Source organism: Ovis canadensis, chromosome 15 (genome assembly GCF_042477335.2).
Source record: "Ovis canadensis isolate MfBH-ARS-UI-01 breed Bighorn chromosome 15, ARS-UI_OviCan_v2, whole genome shotgun sequence".
Classification (NCBI taxonomy): domain Eukaryota; kingdom Metazoa; phylum Chordata; class Mammalia; order Artiodactyla; family Bovidae; genus Ovis; species Ovis canadensis.
The window spans coordinates 46662681-46682468 of NC_091259.1; the positions used below are offsets into that span (position 1 = coordinate 46662681).

Genomic DNA, 19788 nt, shown 5'->3' on the forward strand with positions numbered 1-19788 from the left:
AAAGGGCAGGGTTGCTGCTGTGAGGAGGTGGTGGAGAAAGAAAAGGAGGAAAAGAAAATGAAGAGAGAAGGAGAGGGGGAAAAGGAAGAAGCGGGGAAGAAGAGGAGCATCAGAAGAGCTTCCTGTAGCAGGGAGAATTCAGGTCTTCCCACTGCTGCATCTGCCCATCCTCCCACGCTCCCATCCCCCCACACTGTGTTTTGGACTCGCAGCCCTTCCCTGTCCTTCCTCCGTGCTACCTGGTCTGTGTTTTCAAATATCAGAACTACAACAGTAGACAGGACCCAGGTTATTTCCCATGGGTCGCCTAGACCTCAGTGGATGTGAGCAGGCCTCTATTTAAAGTTTCCCTGAACTTTTCATGGCAGTTTTGAGTACTCTGAAAGTTAGAAGCCTTGTCTATGTAGAGCTCAAAAAGGCCTTCTTGGGGTGTTACCCAACTGCTCTCCCTATTCTAGCCTCAACTGCAGCCCAGCCAAGACACCCCATAAAAACGGGAAACTTTAAATCAGCAAGAGTTAGCCAGCCACGCATAAAGCTTTATGTGACATGGTGAGCTCTCTGACATAGTCGGTGCTCCAGAGAAGTGCATGTGACTGGAATCAGACACAATTGCACACCATCAGGTTAAAAACCGAGAGAGGAAATAATACTTGAGATCATTTGGGCCACTTGCCACTTCCCAGTTCATGCTCACTCAGGCACATACACGTAATTCATGTGCCTGAGTGAGCATGATCTGGGACTCTTGGTTCTCTCAGTTCATCAGATGGTGAGTATTTCATACTTGTCACATCAGTGTCTAAGGACAAGCAAACCAATGGTTTTGTACAGTATTCCAACCGAGGAAACATTGGTCTCTTCCAATGTTGGAGGGAAAAATAGATGCTGAACTTCCTGAGAAATATCAGTTATATTTCTATTCCCCACTAACAAAACTATCTGCAGGGGCACATAAATAAGGCTAGTTTGAATCTAGTATCCATGTGATCATTTATGTACAATTGCAAAGGATTTTTAAGGAGTAATTTAAATTTATGTGATTTTTGCTTTCCATAATGACTCTTGAATCTAATCCTCAAGTAAGATAGGACTCTTCTCTTGAAAAAAAAAAAACAAACAAACAGGTATGTATGTATATATAGAATATATGTAGAATATAGGGGCTTCCCTGGTAGCTCAGAGGTTAAAGCGTCTGCCTGCAATGCAGGAGACCTGGGTTCAATCCCTGGGTTGGGAAGATTCCCCTGGAGAAGGAAATGGCAACCCACTCCAGTATTCTTGCCTGGAGAATCCCATGGATGGAGGAGCCTGCTGGGCTACAGTCCACGGGGTCGCAAAGAGTCGGACACGACTGAGCGGCTTCACTTCACTTCATGTGAATATATGTATATATAGATTCACTATGTTGTACACCTGAAAAAACACTGTAAATCAACTATATCAATTAAAAAACTTTGACATCAGAAAATTTAGTAAATTCCATAGCAAATTAAGAGCACTTATTTTAAAATTAATCTTAATAAAACAATACCAGATCAATGGGGTCTGATTTGAGGGAAATTATCCATTAAGAGGATGAAAATTATATTCTTCATTAATACTTTTAAACTCTAAAAAACTGTAAATTCATTCTTTTTCATTCTAAATGTATATCCCAGTGAAGGTTTTCTTTCCTCCTTTCCCCTTCCTCTCTTCTTTTTCCCTCTCTTCTCTTTTTCCCTCTCCCTCTCTTGCATTTTCTTGCTTTACCATCTTCTTCCTCATCCTTTCTTTCCTTGCTGCTTCCTCCTTTACTGAGGAAGAGGGTGAGAAAGACAAGCTACTCTGACATACTGGCCCCTTTTTTCTTCTTGGTATGAACCCTATCAGCACATCACATGCAAGCGCGCGTGCACACACACACACACACACACACACCTCAACACTCCTTCCCTCTACTGATTCACACGCCATTGAGAAAACCCACCCAGATGACCTGTCACTGAGCAAGAGAATGTGAGACATTATTTTTCCAGGGGAAATTCATTTTACTTGTTAATAAGAGTCCAGTAGAAACAAATGAAAAACAAGTAAAATTAATTTTAACTATATTTTATTTAGCCTGCATATACAATTACTGGGGCTTCCCTGGTGGCTCAGTGGTACAAAGATTCTGCCTGCCAAGCCGGAGATGCAGGTTCAATCCCTGGGTCAGGAAGACTCCCTGGAGAAGGAAATGGCAACCCACTCCAGCGTTCTTGCCCAGAAAATCCCATGAACAAAGGAGTCGGGTGGCCTACAGTCCATGCGGTCGAGTTGGACACAACTTAGCAGCTAAACAACAACGACGACAATTATCATTTCAACATGTTATCAATACAAAATATTGTTAATGAGAAGTTTATTATTTTTCTAATACTAATTATTCAACAACGAGTGTGTGTCTTACATTTACAGCACAGCTTAATTTGGACTAACCATGTTTCAGGTACTGTGACTTGTGGCTACTTCTGGACTGCAGAGTGCTAGAAGAGGCAGGGCAACAAGACAGAAGGAACCTGGGTTCCTGGGTAGGCATGTGGAGCAAACTGCCCATCATCATGGAATTTCCATTTCAGTTCGGTTCAGTCGCTCAGTCGTGTCTGACTCTTTGCGACCCCATGAACTGCAGCACGCCAGGCCTCCCTGTCCATCACCAACTCCCGGAGTCCACCCAAACCCATGTTCATCAAGTTGGTGATGATGCTATCCAACCGTCTCATCCTCTGTCATCCCCTTCTCCTCCTGCCCTCAATCTTTCCCAGCATCATCTCTCATTTAAAATATTGTATTTTCTGGTCTTTTTGTAATGAACTTATCCTGTATCCGGATTAATACAAGATGGCTAAAGTTTTTTCCTCTACAGAAGTTGGTATTGATCTACATCTGTCATTCTATGTATAATAAGCAAACAGCATGTTTGTAAACATATCAACAATTATAATCTCTTGTTCCAGTTCAGTCAGCCAGATGGAGAGGGACAACTTAACTTGTATAGGTAAGTACTCAAGTTTTAAACCTTGAAAAATTTCAGTTTATATGCTTTCATTTTTTGTATGCTCTGACTTTTGTGTTTCATCAAACTCAGAGGAACAAGCCTCACAACCATAAGCATTTATATATGTATACATCTTTTTAATTTTCATTAATGATTTGAACTAAATACTTATAAAAAGAGAGCAAAAGTTAAAAATTAAAGTTATATAATGAAAAGAAAAAAGGAAACAAGAGGGTCACTTATAAATAATTACAATATCATCAGCAGTGCTTAATTATAAAAAAACCACTACATAAAAAGTTTATTTAAAAGACCTCATCCAGCTTAAGTTTTTCATATTCTATGTATATACTTTTCAAACATATAATTTTACCGACATGGGTAATATAATATCTGCATGTAAAAATAAAACAAGAGTCAAATTAAGGTTTTTCCCTTTCCAATTTGTTTCTGTTTCCCCACAAACAAAAGGAATTGGCCAAAGTCTGGCAAGTTTCTTCATGTTTCTAAATTAATCCTTTGGCTTATGGGCGAATGCAATACTGAAATCTACAAGAAGAAAAAAGCAAATGTAAATAAGGACCCACTTCAGACTTAGTGTCCCAAGATATGTCAGTTATCATCTTGATTTGTTGTTGCTGTTTTCCTTCAAAAAAGCCACACCACCCAGAAGACTGTGGGTAGCTGGGTGAATTCATTGCACTAATTCATTTTATTGCGTCAGTATAGAAAACTAGTTAAAAGTACAGATTTAGCAGTTAGACATTCCTTAGTTTGTATCCTTACTCCACTGATTATTGAGGCTTAGTGTCCTCATCTGTAAAATAAAAATAGCAAATTGCCCCAAAGTACTGGAAGGAATATGTGAGATGAGTAGGAAGCACTTAACACAATGTCTCATCCAGTGTTAGCTGCCAAGTATTTTTCTATTTCCAAAATAAATAATGATCTCACAACATTATATGTATGTATGTATGTATGTGTGTGTGTATGTGTATATATATATATATATATATATATATCCTACAGTATGACAGTTTCTTTTGACATGGATTATTTCTAATTCTCACAGCTATACTAGGATGGTAGGAGAAGCTGTCTCATTTTACAGGTGGAGAAACTGTGGCTCAGAAAGGTAAAGTGGCCTGCCCATGGTTACACAGTGAATGTGTGACTGAGCCAGAGTGGAAACAGACCCAGCCAATATCAAAGCCTGTGTACTTTCTACCAGGTGGAGATGGGACACTCTGGGACACACATTCTTATGAAAGTGTGTGCCCCAGAGTGAGAAAAAGAAAGAGAAGGCAAAGCAGCTTTGGAGGTCTCCAAACCTCCCTGTTTAGAATAAATCCCTTAATTATGCTTGAAGTTGGTCAAGCTTTTGAAATCTTGCCTGGGCATTCTTTCCCCATCAAGTTCCTTGAAATTCCCCTTTAAAGAGCATCTAGGAAAAGCCACTCTCATTAGCCAGGGTCTGGCTTTATTTTCCTAATAAACAGACCTTTGGACAGACAAAAGAGTCTCTTATTTTCAATCAATTCTTGAACATTTCAGCTGATTTTCTTCTATTTGGCTTGAAGTTGTGATCTGGGAATGACTGGTCCTGCAAATTGTCCTCCTATAAGGGAAGCCCCTTGAGGATCCTCAACTTGTTATTTTTAATCACTGTAATCTCTTTTCCAAAGGAGGCCATGGTCAGAAACAGAGCAAGCCTTTCAGAGCTTTCTAAAGCACAATTATTGCAGAGGGAGTGGTATTGAGGGAAAAAGGGAGGGAGGGTAGAGATGTGGGAGAGAAGAGGCAGTCAATATAGTGCTAACAACTTGGGAAAAGGCTGAATCATCATCTCAATTGGATCCTGACTGTTGAGAAGAAACCCCATGTTTTAATTTTTTTTTCCATAGTGACCATTTTACTCCAGTCTAGAAAATCTAAAGGATATGCTGAGATGGGAGGGTGGGAGTGGGGCATGGAGAGTGGAAGCTCTGTGGGGATGAACTGGAATCCCAAGGACAAAGGTTTGAGGCAGGAAAACAGACCATTGATTCCAAAGATTGTGAGGGGCCCTAATTCAGTAAAAAATAAAAAAGCAAACAGAACACCAGGAGAATGTTAATTTCCATAGCCCTAAGTCAATACCCGGAGCAGAACGTATTAGATTTACTTCTAATGTAACTATTCTAAGAAAGTATAAGCCAACAGAAAATGTCACAGACCAGGCCAGTGCCCTTTTCTTCCTAACTTTGAGTGGCAGAATCAGGTTTGCTAATCCGAAGTATTGACTCAGGAGGTATTAGCCTGGTTCCTGCAAGATCTTTCTTGCAAGATCTCTTAGCCACCAGAAAAGAGGTAAGATGATTGCCCACCAACGCCTGAGTCGGGCGTCACAGTTGAAGACTAACATTGTAGGCTGGCATAACCTATAAGGTGAAAGTCTAGTCCCAGTTTTCACCCGCTGTCCATGGATACTTAGGCCATCACGGAACCCCTCTGTTCATGTGAATCCCAGATGCATCTCTGTCTCAGTGCTGGGATCCCTCATGGCCAGTGCTCAGCCAAATTGGGAGGATTCATGTGTGAATAAAGACCCAGTAGGACTCTTGGGCTGCAGACTAGCCTCCATTATCCCCCAAAGAAATTCTGGTCCTAAACTAGTAATAGTCTTAAGCAAGCCTCCTAATATGGAGAAATCATTCATGCATTCACTCATTCAATTATTTCCTGAGCACCAGGTAACTGCCATCCACTGGTAGACTGGCTTGAAGGAGTGCTGAGAAAACCTACTTTTAAACACACACACACACACACACACACGCACACATGGCAGAAACAAAGTGAACCTGACCGTGCACATCCCTTCATTATTAAACCATTTGGGCCTCACTGACAACTCTAATATATACTGGGAACCCACTGTAGCTCAGGCACGCTCATCTTTATGCACTCATTTACTCCCTAAGACCCCCCCAAGGTAGCTGGACAAACATCTGTTTTCAATAACTGGGAAACAGGATCCGAGAAATTAAAGGACTCGCACAAGGTCACACAGCTACTAAACCCGGGACTGACTGCGGAGCCACCTCTTTCGCTGCCACGTGGAGCTGGGGCAGTTTTCTCAGGGACTCAGGTCCTCGGTTTGGGGGAGGGCTGAAGAGGCCAGCGGGGTTACACCCACTTCCCTCCAGTCCACGGAGAGGACTGGCTGTTTCCCAGCTGGGGGGAAGAGGCTGCAACCGCATGTAGGTTGGCTTGCTGGGCAGCCGGGCCAACCCGCTGCCAGCTCCCTGGGGGCCGGGCCCGGTGTTCTCCACGCCACCCCCATCCTTCCGCGCAGAGTAGCCCCCACCCCGCCTAGCCGTGCGGGCTTGCAAGGGCTGCCCGCCAGGCGTGGAGCGCGTCCACAAGCGGACTGCGCTCTCGGTAGCTCCGGGCGGAGAGGATCGGGAACACAAACCCAGGAAAATGGGGGAAGCGTTCTGGGAAAGGTGGTCCCTGGTTCTGGTCGCCTGCGTGACGCGGGCTCCGGCTGGCACTACCCCGAACTTTCTCCAGTGTTGCCCCCATAGCTTCCTCTCGCGACGCTTGGGAACGGGGAAAGTGGGGATGGAAGGGCGGTGGCTGTGGGCCCGTTTGCCCCACGAGTGCCCCAAAGCCCCTCTCTTCCTTGCTCAGCCCCAGAATCGACCTATGCAGGGCCGGGGTGAAGGGACCCGTGCCCTGTCACTCCCCGCCCGCGGGGCCCCCGGTGAGGCTAGGCAGGCTTCCTTCCGAGCCTGGCGTCCTGGCTCCTGACTGGAGAACGGCAGGGAAAAGATGGCTGGGGACCTGACCCGGCTTAAGAGAGGGGCTCTGGGCTCTGGGCATGGCGTCAGGGGTCTTCAGGTCTGTGCTGGTCGAGCTGCCTGTCAGGCCCGGGAGGCGCTCACTTGCTTTGGACAACCCCTCTCTGCGCTCTCGAAAGCCGGCTGTCAGCTGAGGAGCTTAGAGAACCGCTTTTCTGCGGGTACTGAGACTCGGGGTTGCGGGAGCAGCTCTGGCCTCCAGGGACCAGGCCTCAGGAATCTGCGCTTCCCTTTCGGTCTTGACTGGATTCCCCTCCCTTGTTCGAAACTACCTAGAGCTCTCAGTCCACTGGGAGCCTGTCCTAGAAATCCAGGGTCTTCTCCCTCACCTGGGACCGTCAAAGAATAATTTGGAGTTCTTTCCAGGCAACCTTCCGAAAAGCTTCAGGTTCTTCTCTTCTCCTCCCCCCGCCCTAGGACCAGTTAGGGGAGAAGCCCAAGTCCCTTCTCTTGTAGGGATCCCTCCGGGGAAGCTGGAATGACCGTCCCACTGGGGGCCGGTCTCTGAAAAGCTGGTTTCCTCTCCTTCAGGGATGGGAGTGGGGAAAACCGGAGTCACCACCCTGCCTAGGACCCGACTAAAAGAAGCCAGGGTCCCCTCGACCCCAGAAACGGATCTGGAGAAAGGCGAGTCTCCACCGCTCTCCTGAAACCACCCGGGGTAGAAGCCAGGCCAGAGTGACGCGTTGCTCAGCTCCGACCCACACCCGGGAACCGCTCTTCGGACTTAGGGGCTGCATCTCCTGGCTGCGGCCCCGCGACGGCGCCGGACACTGGGTCGGAGCTGAAAGGATAGGGCATCCAGGACAGAAGGGGGCCCTCGGCGGGCTGCGCTGGCACCGTGCGCCTGGGAACCGTGCGCCCTCCTCCGGCACTGCACGGTTGGCGCCCTCCGGGGGGCCAAGTCCCGCGCCCCCAAAACCACGGCGGGCCACTTACCGCGGTAGCTGGTTCCCGGCTTATAGAAGTCGGGGTCGCCCTCCACGCGGAGGCTGAACTCGGTGTAGCCCTCGCGCCGCGTGCCCTGGACGCGCAGGATGCGGCTGCAGTAGCCCTCTGACTTGGGCACTTTGTCCAGGGTCTCGTCGGAGAAGGCCAGCGCCACAGCCAGGGGCAGCGCCAGGGCCAGCAGCGCTGGACCCCGGCTCAGCCTCAGGAGCACGGGGGACAGCCTCATCCTCGCGGGCCCCCAACTTTGTGCCCTAGCCGCTGGCTCTCGCCACACGACTCCTGCCCGAAGGGGTCCCCGCAGAAACGAGACCTGGCAGAGCCCAGGCGGGGAGCGGAGCTCCGAACCGGTGCTGGCGACCGGGAGAACGTGCTGCCTGGGCTTGGCGGCTGCCGAGCTGCGCTGCGCTGAGCAGAGCCGAGCAAGCCGAGCAGCGCGAGGAAGGGAGGGCGGCGGCGAAGGAGGAGGAGGAGGAGGGAGGGCTGATTTTGCCCAGATCCCCAGCGCAGCGCTGTTTTGTTTCTGAGCTGGCGATTAGCGGCGCGGTGGTGTTTATTTTGCGACGCTGAATTCCCAGGGTCTAGTGAGGAAATCATAGGGTCTAGGGACACTGCGGGCTCTGTCCCACCATGAGGCTGCCACCCCAACCCCGGACTCTGTGGAGGCGGGTGCCCCAAGGAGGGATAGACTGAGAACTAACTTTTGTTGCACATCTACTCTGTGCCATATTACAATGTACTGTCTCTAGCTTATAGGATAAAGTCAAGCATGTATCTGCTGATACTTTTTAAGTTGACCTGTCTTTATACTTAGAAATCTCTCTTAATAGTAGACTTCCCTGGTGGCTCAGATGGTAAAGAATCTGCCTGCAATGCAGGAGACCTGTGTTCGACCCCTGGATTAGGAAAAATCTCCTGTAAAAGGAGGTGGCAATCCACTCCTGTATTCTTGCTGGGAGAATTCCATTGACAGAGGAGCCTGGCAGGCTACAGTCCTTGGAGTTGCAAAGGGTCGGACCCAACTAGCAACTATCATTCACCTCTGTGCCTGGCCATATTCTGGGAGGTTTACTTACATCTGCTTACCTTCTCCAATCTCACTGCACAGAATAAATGCGACATTACTTTCATTCATTTTACAGAGGAGCAAACTGAGGCTTTTGACCAGTTAATACAGAGTCAGATGCCACGGCTATCTGAATTTATTGCCCTTCTCATAGCGTCATGGAACAGGTCAGACTGATGGATGGAAAGGAGCAAAAATGATTCATCCATTGGCCCCTGTAGGCACAGTGCTACGGCTTGTAATACTTTTGGCAATTCCTGAAAATGGTCTCTTTAAAATCAAAAGAAAAAAATACATTTAGAGCTAATAAAATATTTGACCATATAGTACTAATTTATTTATATTTTGATTTACACAGTCATAAAATATAACGTTTACTGTTGTTTTATGAAGGAAGAAGCCCACAAAGACAAAACTGCCTAAAGCCCAGGGGAGTCCTCATAGAGCCCTGGAAAGAGATTTTGAAAGTTTCAAAGAAAAGCTTGTGTTTTCTTGGCTTAGACTTTAGTTTAGGTTCCCAGTCCCCAGTGACAGATGTTTGGAGAGGAACTGAGCCTGAGTGCTCACTGGCCAGAGCCTCAGGCACCAACCCCAAAGCCAGACAGAGAAAGCCAGGTGCAAGAATCTCACCCAGTGTTTCCTTGGGGACAGACCTGAATCAAACATTAGTCCTAGAGCCTATTATACAGTGTGAAGTAAGTCAGATGGAGAAAACAAATATCATATATTAACAAATATATCTAAGGGATCTAGAAAGATGGTACTGATGAACCTGTTTTCAGGACAGCAATGGAGATGCAGACATAGAGAGCAGACTTATAGACACATGGGGGAAGGAGAGAGTGGGATGAATTGAGAGAGTACCACTGAAACATATACATTACCATATGCAAAATAGCCAGCCAGTGGGAGTCTGCTGTATTACACAGGGAGTCAACCTGGTGCTGTGACAGCCTAGAGGAATGGAATGGGCTGGGAGGTGGGAAGGAGGTTCAGGAGGCAGGGGACATATATATACCTATGGCTGATTCATGTTGATGTATGGCAGAAACCAATACAATATTGTAAAGCAATCATCTTCCAATTAAAAAGCAAACAAACAAACAATTAGTCCTTCCACTCACCCGCTGTGAGACTTGAGCAAGTTATTTAACCTCTCCAAGCTTCAGATTCCTGCTCAGAAAGGGTGCATGTACACCTATGGGCTAATATAGCCTTTCTCTAGAGGGTGCTAGAGTTAAATGACATTTAACATTCTCATCATTCAGAAAACTAAGATCATGGCATCCAGTCCCAAGGCAGGAGGAGAAGGGGACAACAGAGGATGAGATGGTTGGATGGCATCACCGACTCAATGGACATGAGTTTGAGCAAACTCTGGGAGTTGGTGATGGACAGGGAAGCCTGGCGTGCTGCAGTCCATGGGGTCGCAGAGTCGGACACGACTGAGTGACTGAACTGAATTGAACTGAACTGAGAGTTAAAAGAAATGAGGCATACAGAATACTGGGCCTAACCTCCACCCCCAGGCTCAACAGGTGGGCCTGGCCCTGGGTATCACACTAATGGAGATCAAGTCTGTCCTGGGGATGCCGGTAATGCCTCTGCCTGCCCTCAGTGTGCTCAAGCATCCTAAGCACTCTCAGAAGCTTTGGTTAAGCACCCTCTCCTTCCCCTGGGCTGTCAACACACCTCAAGAGCCTGCATTTAAAAAGCAATCTTCTTTGCTTTCCAGGTCAAGTTTTTCTCTTTGACATCACTAACAAACAGCCCAGAGGAGCCATCTGCATTGGAGGCCTCCATTCCTCCTCGCCTGCCCCTAATCCATGTGTTGGACTCTCCCTGCCACGATTAAGAGGGCACCTTCTCTCAGAGGTCCTCTGGCAGTGCCCCTTGGCAGAAGCCAATTATGCTCTTTTCTCAGCCTGACTCTCCTTGACCCTTGGCAGCACCTGCTCCAGCTAGCAGCCTTCCTTTACAGAGTTGACATTCAAATTCACTTCTGTGTCCTGAGTGAATTATCTCCACTGTGGCTGGACTGGCTCAGGTTTCATGTAGACTCCACGGTGCACAGTCCCATGCACCCTGCCAGCTGTCCTTGAGTTCAGATTTGGGGCAAACTCTGTGCTGAGTAGTGGACTCCAGAGGGAACAAAAATTCATTCATTCATTCATGTCCAATGTGCTCCACATGCTCGCTCCTGGGGTAATTTACTTGCCTTTGTGGATTTTACAATCTAGGGGAGAGGCCGATATTTTAAATACATAGTTACAGGAATCTTTTCCAATTATAATGGTGACATAAACACTGCAAACCAAGTTGTTCAGGAGAGTGTAAGCCAATCTTACCTCAGAGGACAGGAAACTACCAAAATAAATAAAATGTGGCTCCTGTCTTCATGGAGCTTATTTTACATCCCATAGCTCAATTATGTGTTCTTGAAAGTCTTTTCATCTAAATCAGCATATTCAAATCTAACATGGAGGTGGGCGGAAATGGAACAAGGAGGGACAGAATAGTTTACTTCTCATTCAACAGTGACAGGAAAACCACGTGAGGTAGGAGGCCCCATCCCTTCTGCTATTTTTCAGCTTGTTGTTGTTTAGTCGCTAGGTGGTGTCTTACTCTTTTGCAACCCCTTGGACTGTAGCTACCAGGCTCCTCTGTCCATGGGATTTCCCAGGCAAGCATGCTGGAGTGGGTTGCCATTGCCTGCTCCAGGGGATCTTCCTGACCCAGGGATTGAATCTGCCTCTCCTGCATTGGCAGGTAGGTTCTTTACTGCTGAGCCACCAAGGAAGCCCCTGTTTCCCTATAGAGTTTACTGTCTGGTGAAAGTGAAAGTCACTCAGCTGTGTCCAGCTCTTTGTGACTCCATGGACTGTTGGAGTGGGTAGCCATTCCCTTCTCCAGGGGATCTTCCCAACCCAGGGATCCAACCCAGGTCTCCTCCATTGCAGGTGGATTCTTTACCAGCTGAGCCACAGGGAAGCCCAAGAATACTGGAGTGGGTAGCCTATCCATTTACCAGCAGATCTTCCCAACCCAGGAATTGAACTGGGGTCTCCAGCATTGCAGGCGGATTCTTTACCAACTGAGCTATCAGGGAAGCCCCTTACTGTCTGGGTACCAAAGCCAACAAGGCATAAAAGAACCAGGATTCAAAACAGGCCTCACCAGCATCAAAATGGGGTTCTTTCCTCTACACAGTGGTCACCCCAGCATTGGGGCTACTACAGCAGGCTCCAAGCAGCCCGTGGAGCTGCAGTTCCTCCACCAAAGCTAAACTTCCCTAACCCAGCTCTACTGTCCGGTCAGACCACTGTTCTCTCTCCACAGATTCAATCCATCAGCAAGTCACTGGTTTCCAATTCCCTCCAAGATGTGTCCATTTTTTGCCATCTCCTCTCGCACCATACCAGTCTGAGCTGTCATCATCTCTCAGGCTCCTAACTGGGCTGCCCATGTCTACCCTTTCTCTCCTCCAGTGCATCTTCTGAACTGAAGTCTGAGTGATCCTTTTTAAAAGGCAGACTAGAATGTCAATCCCTCAGTTACAATCCTTTTCCACTGGCTTTTCGGGGCTCTCAAAACGAAGAATCTTTACTGGGGCCTCTGCGGCCCTGCCTGATCTGCCTCTCAGGGCCATGTGCCCCTGTTTTCATGACTTCTGGCCACCATGGCTTTCCAGCTTTATGCACTTTGGTCTGTGTGGTTCTCTCTGCCTAGAACTCAGTGCTTTCATCTTTCCCACCCCCTATCCTCTCCCAGCCAACTTCTACGCATCCTTCAGATCTCAGTGCAAAACTGCTTCCCCAGAGAAGTCCTTTCAGATTTCCCTGAATAGGTCCTGCCCCTCTTTCTATGCTCTCCTGGAACTTAGTATCTTCCTCTTAATATTCTCAAGATTTATAATTATCTTCCCTTCTCCAGGGGATCTTCCCAACCCAGGGATCGAATCTAGGTCTCCCACATTGCAGGCAGATTCTTTACCAGCCACCAGGGAAGTGTTGTGTTATAATCATATAGTCACTTTAATGTTTGACTTTTACATTCGGTATTTGTTCGCTGTCTGTCTCCATCACTAGATTCCAGTATCCATAAGGGCTGGGACTGTCTCTGGGGCTCACCACTGTGTCCTCCATGCACATCATGGTGCCCGGCTCCATAAGTATTTGTTCTGTGAATACCAGCCTCCCAGGACCCTCTGATGCAGCCCAGGTTCTTCAAGTGAACTTCAAGGCCCTCCATGATCTGGTCATAGATTCCAGACTGAGCTCTCAGTGCTCCCCAGCTGGATCCCCTGTATTCCCCACTTTTGGAATTGGCAAACTTTGTTTATAGCTTTCCCATCACCTAGGATGTTTTCCCTTCTTCTGCCCATTGAAATTCTCTTCTCCTCCATGGGATGAAGTCTTGCAGTCTCTCCTCCAGACTTCAGGAGAACTTGTGAGAAGAAAGTTTCTTTCTTTGACTATTCCATTCGGTAGATTGTTGTGAACTGTCTCATATGCCTATGTCTCATCTCCTAGCAATGAATCCAGTTTACTTTCTGTTTAATTTCCTGTTCAGATGTTTCGTTCTGTTGTAAAATACACTGGACTTCAAGAAATCTCTTTCCAGTTTTGTAGCCTAAGGCAGAGCTGATGTTAGTTGCTAGGGTGTTGCTAGGGAAAGTCATTTAGCCAGGGCAGATAATTAACTTTATCAGTGTGTGTGGGTAGGTCACAGAAGAGAAGAGCTAGGGGCTCCACTTCTCTGAGAGAGAAAAAAAAGAGAAAAAACTCCTTTGATTGGTAAGAGGTGAGATCAGCCTCTTTTTTTTTTTTTTTCCTAAGAGAGAAGGGAAAAAGTTTCTAGATTATTGTTTTTCTGAGTATGGTCATTGAAACACAGCATCAAATGTTTGCTCTCAAATGCAAATTCCAAAACCCCATCCCAGACCTATTGAATCTGCACTTTGAACAAATTTAAACTACTGTTTAGGGAACCGCAGCTTATAATTCACACTTGAGACACAAGGCTTCCTTCTGGCTTTCCCACGTTCTGGCTGTGAAGCTGAGTGGTCTTGGGAGCTCACGGTTCCTGTCTAAACTGCTTATGTACAAACTGGGAAATAGTAATACCTACCCTGCCTACTGCCTGGGGTTTTGAGAAATAAACAAGTAACTGAGATAGCAATTTATAAACTTCAAAGTGATTCACAAAAGAAATTAGTATTGTTATTAATATAGAACAAGAATCCAGAAATGTAGTGTCTTTGTTCCTATAACTCATAGAGGTATACTCGGAAATTTTACGGAAAGGTGTTTTTAGAAAAAGAAAGTAAATGGACAATGAACAAAGAAAGCTGAATTGTACTGAACAACCTATCTGTGATCTGTCGTGAAGAAAAGTCCAGAAGCTGTCCACAGGAAGCCAATAGGTTCTGAGTCCAAGTTATGGACAGTGAATATAAAAATACAACTTTTTAAAATTCTAAAAGCAAAAAATATTAACGGAAGAGAGATTTATCCAGCACCTGTTATGTTCCAAGCATTAGTCAAACTGTATATAATTACGCTACCTTTGGAATTCTGAAGTTCACTGGATCCATCCTACAATTCTACCCAAGGTACGAGTCCTTCCATTCGCCTGATCTCTCCGGTTCTTTGGTCTCCATCCAGTTTTACCTTTCTTCTACTCTCTGCAGCACCTTACCTATTTTTCACTGCTTCATCCAGATCAGCATCCTAGAAGAGCCTTCAAAAGTCCCTCTCACTTGAAAGCTCGCAATATCAAATTTACACTCCATCCTCCGCCATCCTACCTCTATCAGCTATAGCCTCAGGTCACTCCCTGCAGCCACAAAGAACTCTGCAAGTGGCTCATTGGCTTCCAGCCCATCCGCACGCATGCCATCGTTTTTAGAAACTAGAAAGTCTTTAATGATACTCAGCCATCCCTCTGACCCCCTCTATTCAAGAGAGCTTGGGTCCTTCCATATCATCAGCCCTCCCCTGCAGAAGTATCCTCAGTTTTGGGAATAATGGCTCCCAATGGTCCTCTTTCATTCCACTCTCAGCGGTCCCATTGCATCACTCCCGTGCTTGACCCCTCTATGTCACTGAGACCTCCAACTGCTTAACCAGTTCTGATTTTCCCAGCGCATCTTGTTGGCAGTTCCTTCCCCGTCCAATGTGGACATCGTACTTAACCATTTTAACCATATCCTCACCAACGTGCTTCATTAGGTCGCCCTTTTTATTTTTGAAGATCAACTAAGAAGAACAATGGAACTATCCCCGACTTCTGAATTCTGCTGCGAAAAAACACGGTAACTCTTCTAATCGCTGTTCTGCAAACTCATGAATTTGACTCTCAACCAAAGTTCTTAATCAGTTTCCTTTCCTATTCTTCACAGTGCTTTCTCTCTTTCTTCTAGTCCTTGTTATGTTTTAGGCCTGTTGTATCACCCTTGCTATTCTCACTCTTTGGGGGATAACCTGGTCTCTTATTCTACCCTCAAAGAAAGGACTTTAGGCATGAATTTCCTCAAACTGCTGTCTCCTCTATCATCAAACCAAACTCTGGTGAAACCCAAGTTCACTTCTTACCTTAAAAGAAGGGATTTCACTCTTCCGTTCTTCCAAGACTCACCCCCTGTCCTCATTCTCTCCTGCCTTCTGCTGAACACTTATCTGGTTATGACCCTCTGTCTGGCTCGCCCATAGCTCAGTTTCCCTTTCTGTCCACATTCTCAGCTTGCAGACCTGGGTGAGTCTCCCCATCTGGGATGTGGGTAGGAGTAGAGGACCGGGTTGAGGTGACTCTGGACATTTCACTGCCCTCCTTGCCCTCGCCAGCTGTTCTCTCAATATGCCCCAGAGCCAGACTTTCAAAAGAGTTGTTCTTCCTTGCTGTCTCTGCTCTCTCAGCTTCCATTCAATTTTTCCTTGCAGGGAACTTTGGCAACAGCTCATGAGTCTTTATTGAAACTGTTCCAACAGAGGTCACGTAAGACCTCCTCATCATAGCCTTTGTGTGAACTGAAGTAGACAAAAGCCATCAGTAAGGTCCCTGCCATTGTATAGCCGAATGGAAGTTCATCACTGGAAGAAGTTAAAGAGATGCACACAGGGTGTGTGTATGGGGTGGGGTGGTGGGGGGTGGGGCTCTTCTGAGATGTAGACCTGGCCCCAGTTTGGAGATGTCTCAGTCTCTCTGCTTTGGCTTTCTAATTAGAGAGGGTATCATGTATGAATGCGATACCATCTATGCCAGGTACAGCTGTGGGCAGCTCCCAAGCACAAAGTCTTGCAAATCCAGTCATGTCCAAAACGTGGACACAGACCACATTTCCCCTGTGGCTTGCTTGCTATAAATCTGGCAACCCAGACCAAGTGCAGCCCACCTTTTGGAAGCTCTGAAACTTCAGAATTTGGACCACATGACCATGGCACTCTACTGCCACCTGGCGACAGTAAACTGAACGTGCAGCAATATTCAGTAAGGCACTCCTAAGGTCACCTCCTGGGTCTATGGCAGACTAGATTGTTTGCTCTTTGAGAAAGTCACTGAATAATGAGTCAAACACCATTCCACTGTGTTTAGAATAATGTGTCTGCATGAACTATGTGTTTAATGAATTTTGATGAAATTCAACCTTTTCATTCAACAAACATTTATTGATTAACTGGGAGGAAAGTGATACAGAGACAACAAAAAATTCCTGCCTTCAAAAAGCTGCAGAGACAGATAAAGCAGATATTTCTAAGATGAAAAACCAGATAGTATTATTGAAAGCACGAAGCAGAGTGACTAATTCTGTTTGGGGTGAGAGCCCAGGAAAAGGTAACTTTTGAAAAGCCACTCAACACCTCCTTGAAAGATAGATAAGGACTTACCAATTGGACAACAGGAATAGGCATTTTAGCTGAGGGAACAGCCAGTACAAAGACAGAGGGGTGTGAAAAGTCAGGATGTGTCCTTGCGGTGACAGAATGACCTTTTCAGTGGCACCAGATAAAGATGGATGGTTGGTGAGAGTTTAGGGGCAGGGACATACACTAAAAGGCTTTAACATCAGTCCAGAGGAGGGCCATGGCGAAAGCAGCTGGACAGGAGGGAATGACACACAGTGTTGTTGAGGAGGTAAGGTGAACAGGACTAGGTACACGGTGATGTGCAGGAGAGGAGAAGGGAGTCAGGGATGACTATGAGGGCTCTCACACAGGCCATGTGAGGGATGTCAGCGGTAGTATAATTTCCTGAGATAATGAATTCAAGGAGGGAAACCATGGGCTGGTAAGGGTAGGGGATGGTATGAGATGATACAAATTCAAGAAAAGACTGACTTGAAACTCAAGATTCAAAAAACTAATGTCCAATTCCATCACTTCATGGCAAACAGATAGGTACAATGTGGGAAAAGTAACAGACTTTATTTTCTTGGGCTCCAAAATCACTGCAGACATTGACTGCAGCCATGAAATTAAAAGATGCTTGCTCCTTGGAAGAAAATATATGACAAACCTAGACAGCGTATTAAAAAACAGAGACACACTTTGTCAACAAAGATCTGTATAGTCAAAGCTATGATTTTTTCAGTAGTCACGTATGGATGTGAGAGTTGGACCATAAAGAAGGCTGAGCACCAAAGAATAGATGCTTTTGAACTGTGGTGCTGGGGAAGACTCTTGAGAGTCCCTTGGACTGCAAGGAGATCAAACCAGTACATCCTAAAGGAAACAACCCTGAATATTCATTGGACGGACTGATGCTAAAGCTGAAGCTCTAATACTTTGGCCACCTGATACGAAAAGCCAACTCATTGGAAAAGACTCTGGTGCTGGGAAAGATGGAGGGCAGGAGGAGAAGGGGACAGCAGAGGATGAGATGGCTGGATGGCATCATTGATGCAATGGACACAAGTCTGAGAAAACTCTGGGAGAGTGAAGGACAGGGAAGCCTGGCATCCTGCAGTCCATGGAGTCTGAGTGGGACATGACTTAGTAACTGAACAGCAACAATAACAAGAGGTCTTTCAACGGGGGATGTACAGCAGACTATCAGAGGCAACAGGTCTCCAGCCCAGATGACTGATGGGAGCTGGGGGCCTGGGAGTTGTTAGGGTTTTGTGTCCAAAGTTCCATGTGAAAGATTCTCAAAACTTAGCTGTCCTGTGTTGCTCTCTCTCGGTGTCGTGCTCTGATTTCCAAACCAACAGATCAATTTGATACTCTTGCTAGCATATTAATGGAAAGAATAATCTTCTTGTGTCCTCTATGAGGCTCATCAAATGACATGTGTGGCTATTCACAATGGTGTCCTAGGATGAACCAAAGAAGTGGATTCTAGACTCTATAACCTAGCAGGTCTTGGGGAGTTTCCAGGGCTTGCAGACTGGCAGCTCCTCTGCTCACATATAAGACTAGGCTGGAGAAAGTAATTGAGAGAAAAAAATAGAGGAGAGAATGGATTCACATCCTTATAGCCTGTTGACATGAGGAAGACAAGAGGGAAGGAGACACAGTTAATGACAACAGAGCGTGACAGAAGATGACAGAAGTTGCCAGAAAGGATATTTAAGGCATAAGGGAATACATAAGAGTAACCAAAACAGGGCAGAAGAAAAGATGCTTCCCTCCTCCTCCCACCATAATGAAGTTTCCATGTGCTACAAATTAAAAAAAAAAAAAAAAGACTTTGGCTTCCAATTAGCTGTGGCCCAAGTTTTGCACCTCTCCCAATCTGGGAAATATAATTGCTGAAGTGTCAGGTTTATGGATTGGGTTGTGGTTCTAAATAAGCTGCATCCAACTGTTACTTTGTATGCCGAGCCCAAAGAGCTAGGACCTAGGAAAAAAGTCCCCAGAACATAATTCAGGTCCAAATTATTTCTCTTAGAAAATTGGAACCATGTCTGTTGGTCTGAGCATTAAGAGGGAGTAAGAATAGAACACATTTTATTCATTCATCAGACTGTGGCGACATTGACAATTTTCAGCCCTTTATCAGATCCCTGAAGGACAGGAGGGCACACCTGTCCTATAATAATCACAGTGGACAGTCGTAATGTGCTTACAATGAGTCAGGCAGTGGTGATCTAAATGCTCCACATGTATGGACTCATATAATCCTCGTAACAATCTGGGTGAATTTATTACCTCCATTTTGCAGATGAGTAAACTGAGGCATAGAGAAGTTAGGTGATTGGTTTCATCCACAGTCACAATCTATTTGAGAGCCCACAAAGATCTGCAAGACACATTTCAGGGCCAATTTAGAACCAAGACCGATGATCTCTGTGTTCCTTGCACAGGGGAAGGAATCCGTGGGCAAACAGCGGGAGTTGATGGAGGGGGTCGGATTTAGAGGGATGAGGGAGAAAGGCACCCTGAGCAGCACTGACTATGGGAGCATGGAGCACTGGCGCAGTGGTGAGGGGGCTATCTGGTCTGGAGCAGAAGGTCTGTAGCAGGGAACCACGAGGGAAGTTGCTGTGAGAGGAGCAGAGCTGTGCTGAGCCTGTGGTGTTGGAGTTTCTCTTGAGAAGATTCAAACGTGAAATGATTTTCTCTGTCAACCCAGTGCATTTAATGCAGTGATATGAGAGCCAGAATACAGAGTGCACTCATTCATCAAGCTCCATTAACTCATTAAACTTACATTTCAGTTTTGTCTCTATTCCTTCTTTCTTCTTAATAAGTCCTGGTATCTGGGATGCTGACCTTTTAGAAAGGTTCTTATGCTAATTGTCAGTCTTGTTCCTTGTCCTTAAAAACATAGCTCAAATGGCATCTCTGAGAAGCTTTCACCAACACCCCAGGCAGGGTTATCACTCCTGTGTGCAGCAGGCTCTGTGCGTATAATTCCTGCAGCACTTATCCCACGGGACCACTATCTGTGCATGCATCTTGTTACCTCTCACA

General features: G+C 46.2%; 1 protein-coding gene across 1 annotated transcript in view; it reads right to left on the reverse strand.

Moving 5' to 3' along the window:
* SPON1 (spondin 1) overlaps nucleotides 1–8333 on the reverse strand; it is a 313280-nt gene extending 304947 nt beyond the window's left edge. Inside the window, exon 1 of the mRNA XM_069554328.1 lies at nucleotides 7801–8333. Within this exon, the coding sequence (XP_069410429.1) occupies nucleotides 7801–8038 (238 nt within the window). The 5' untranslated portion in view covers nucleotides 8039–8333. The remainder of the gene's footprint in view (nucleotides 1–7800) is intronic.
* Between the last annotated feature and the right edge of the window lie 11455 nt (nucleotides 8334–19788).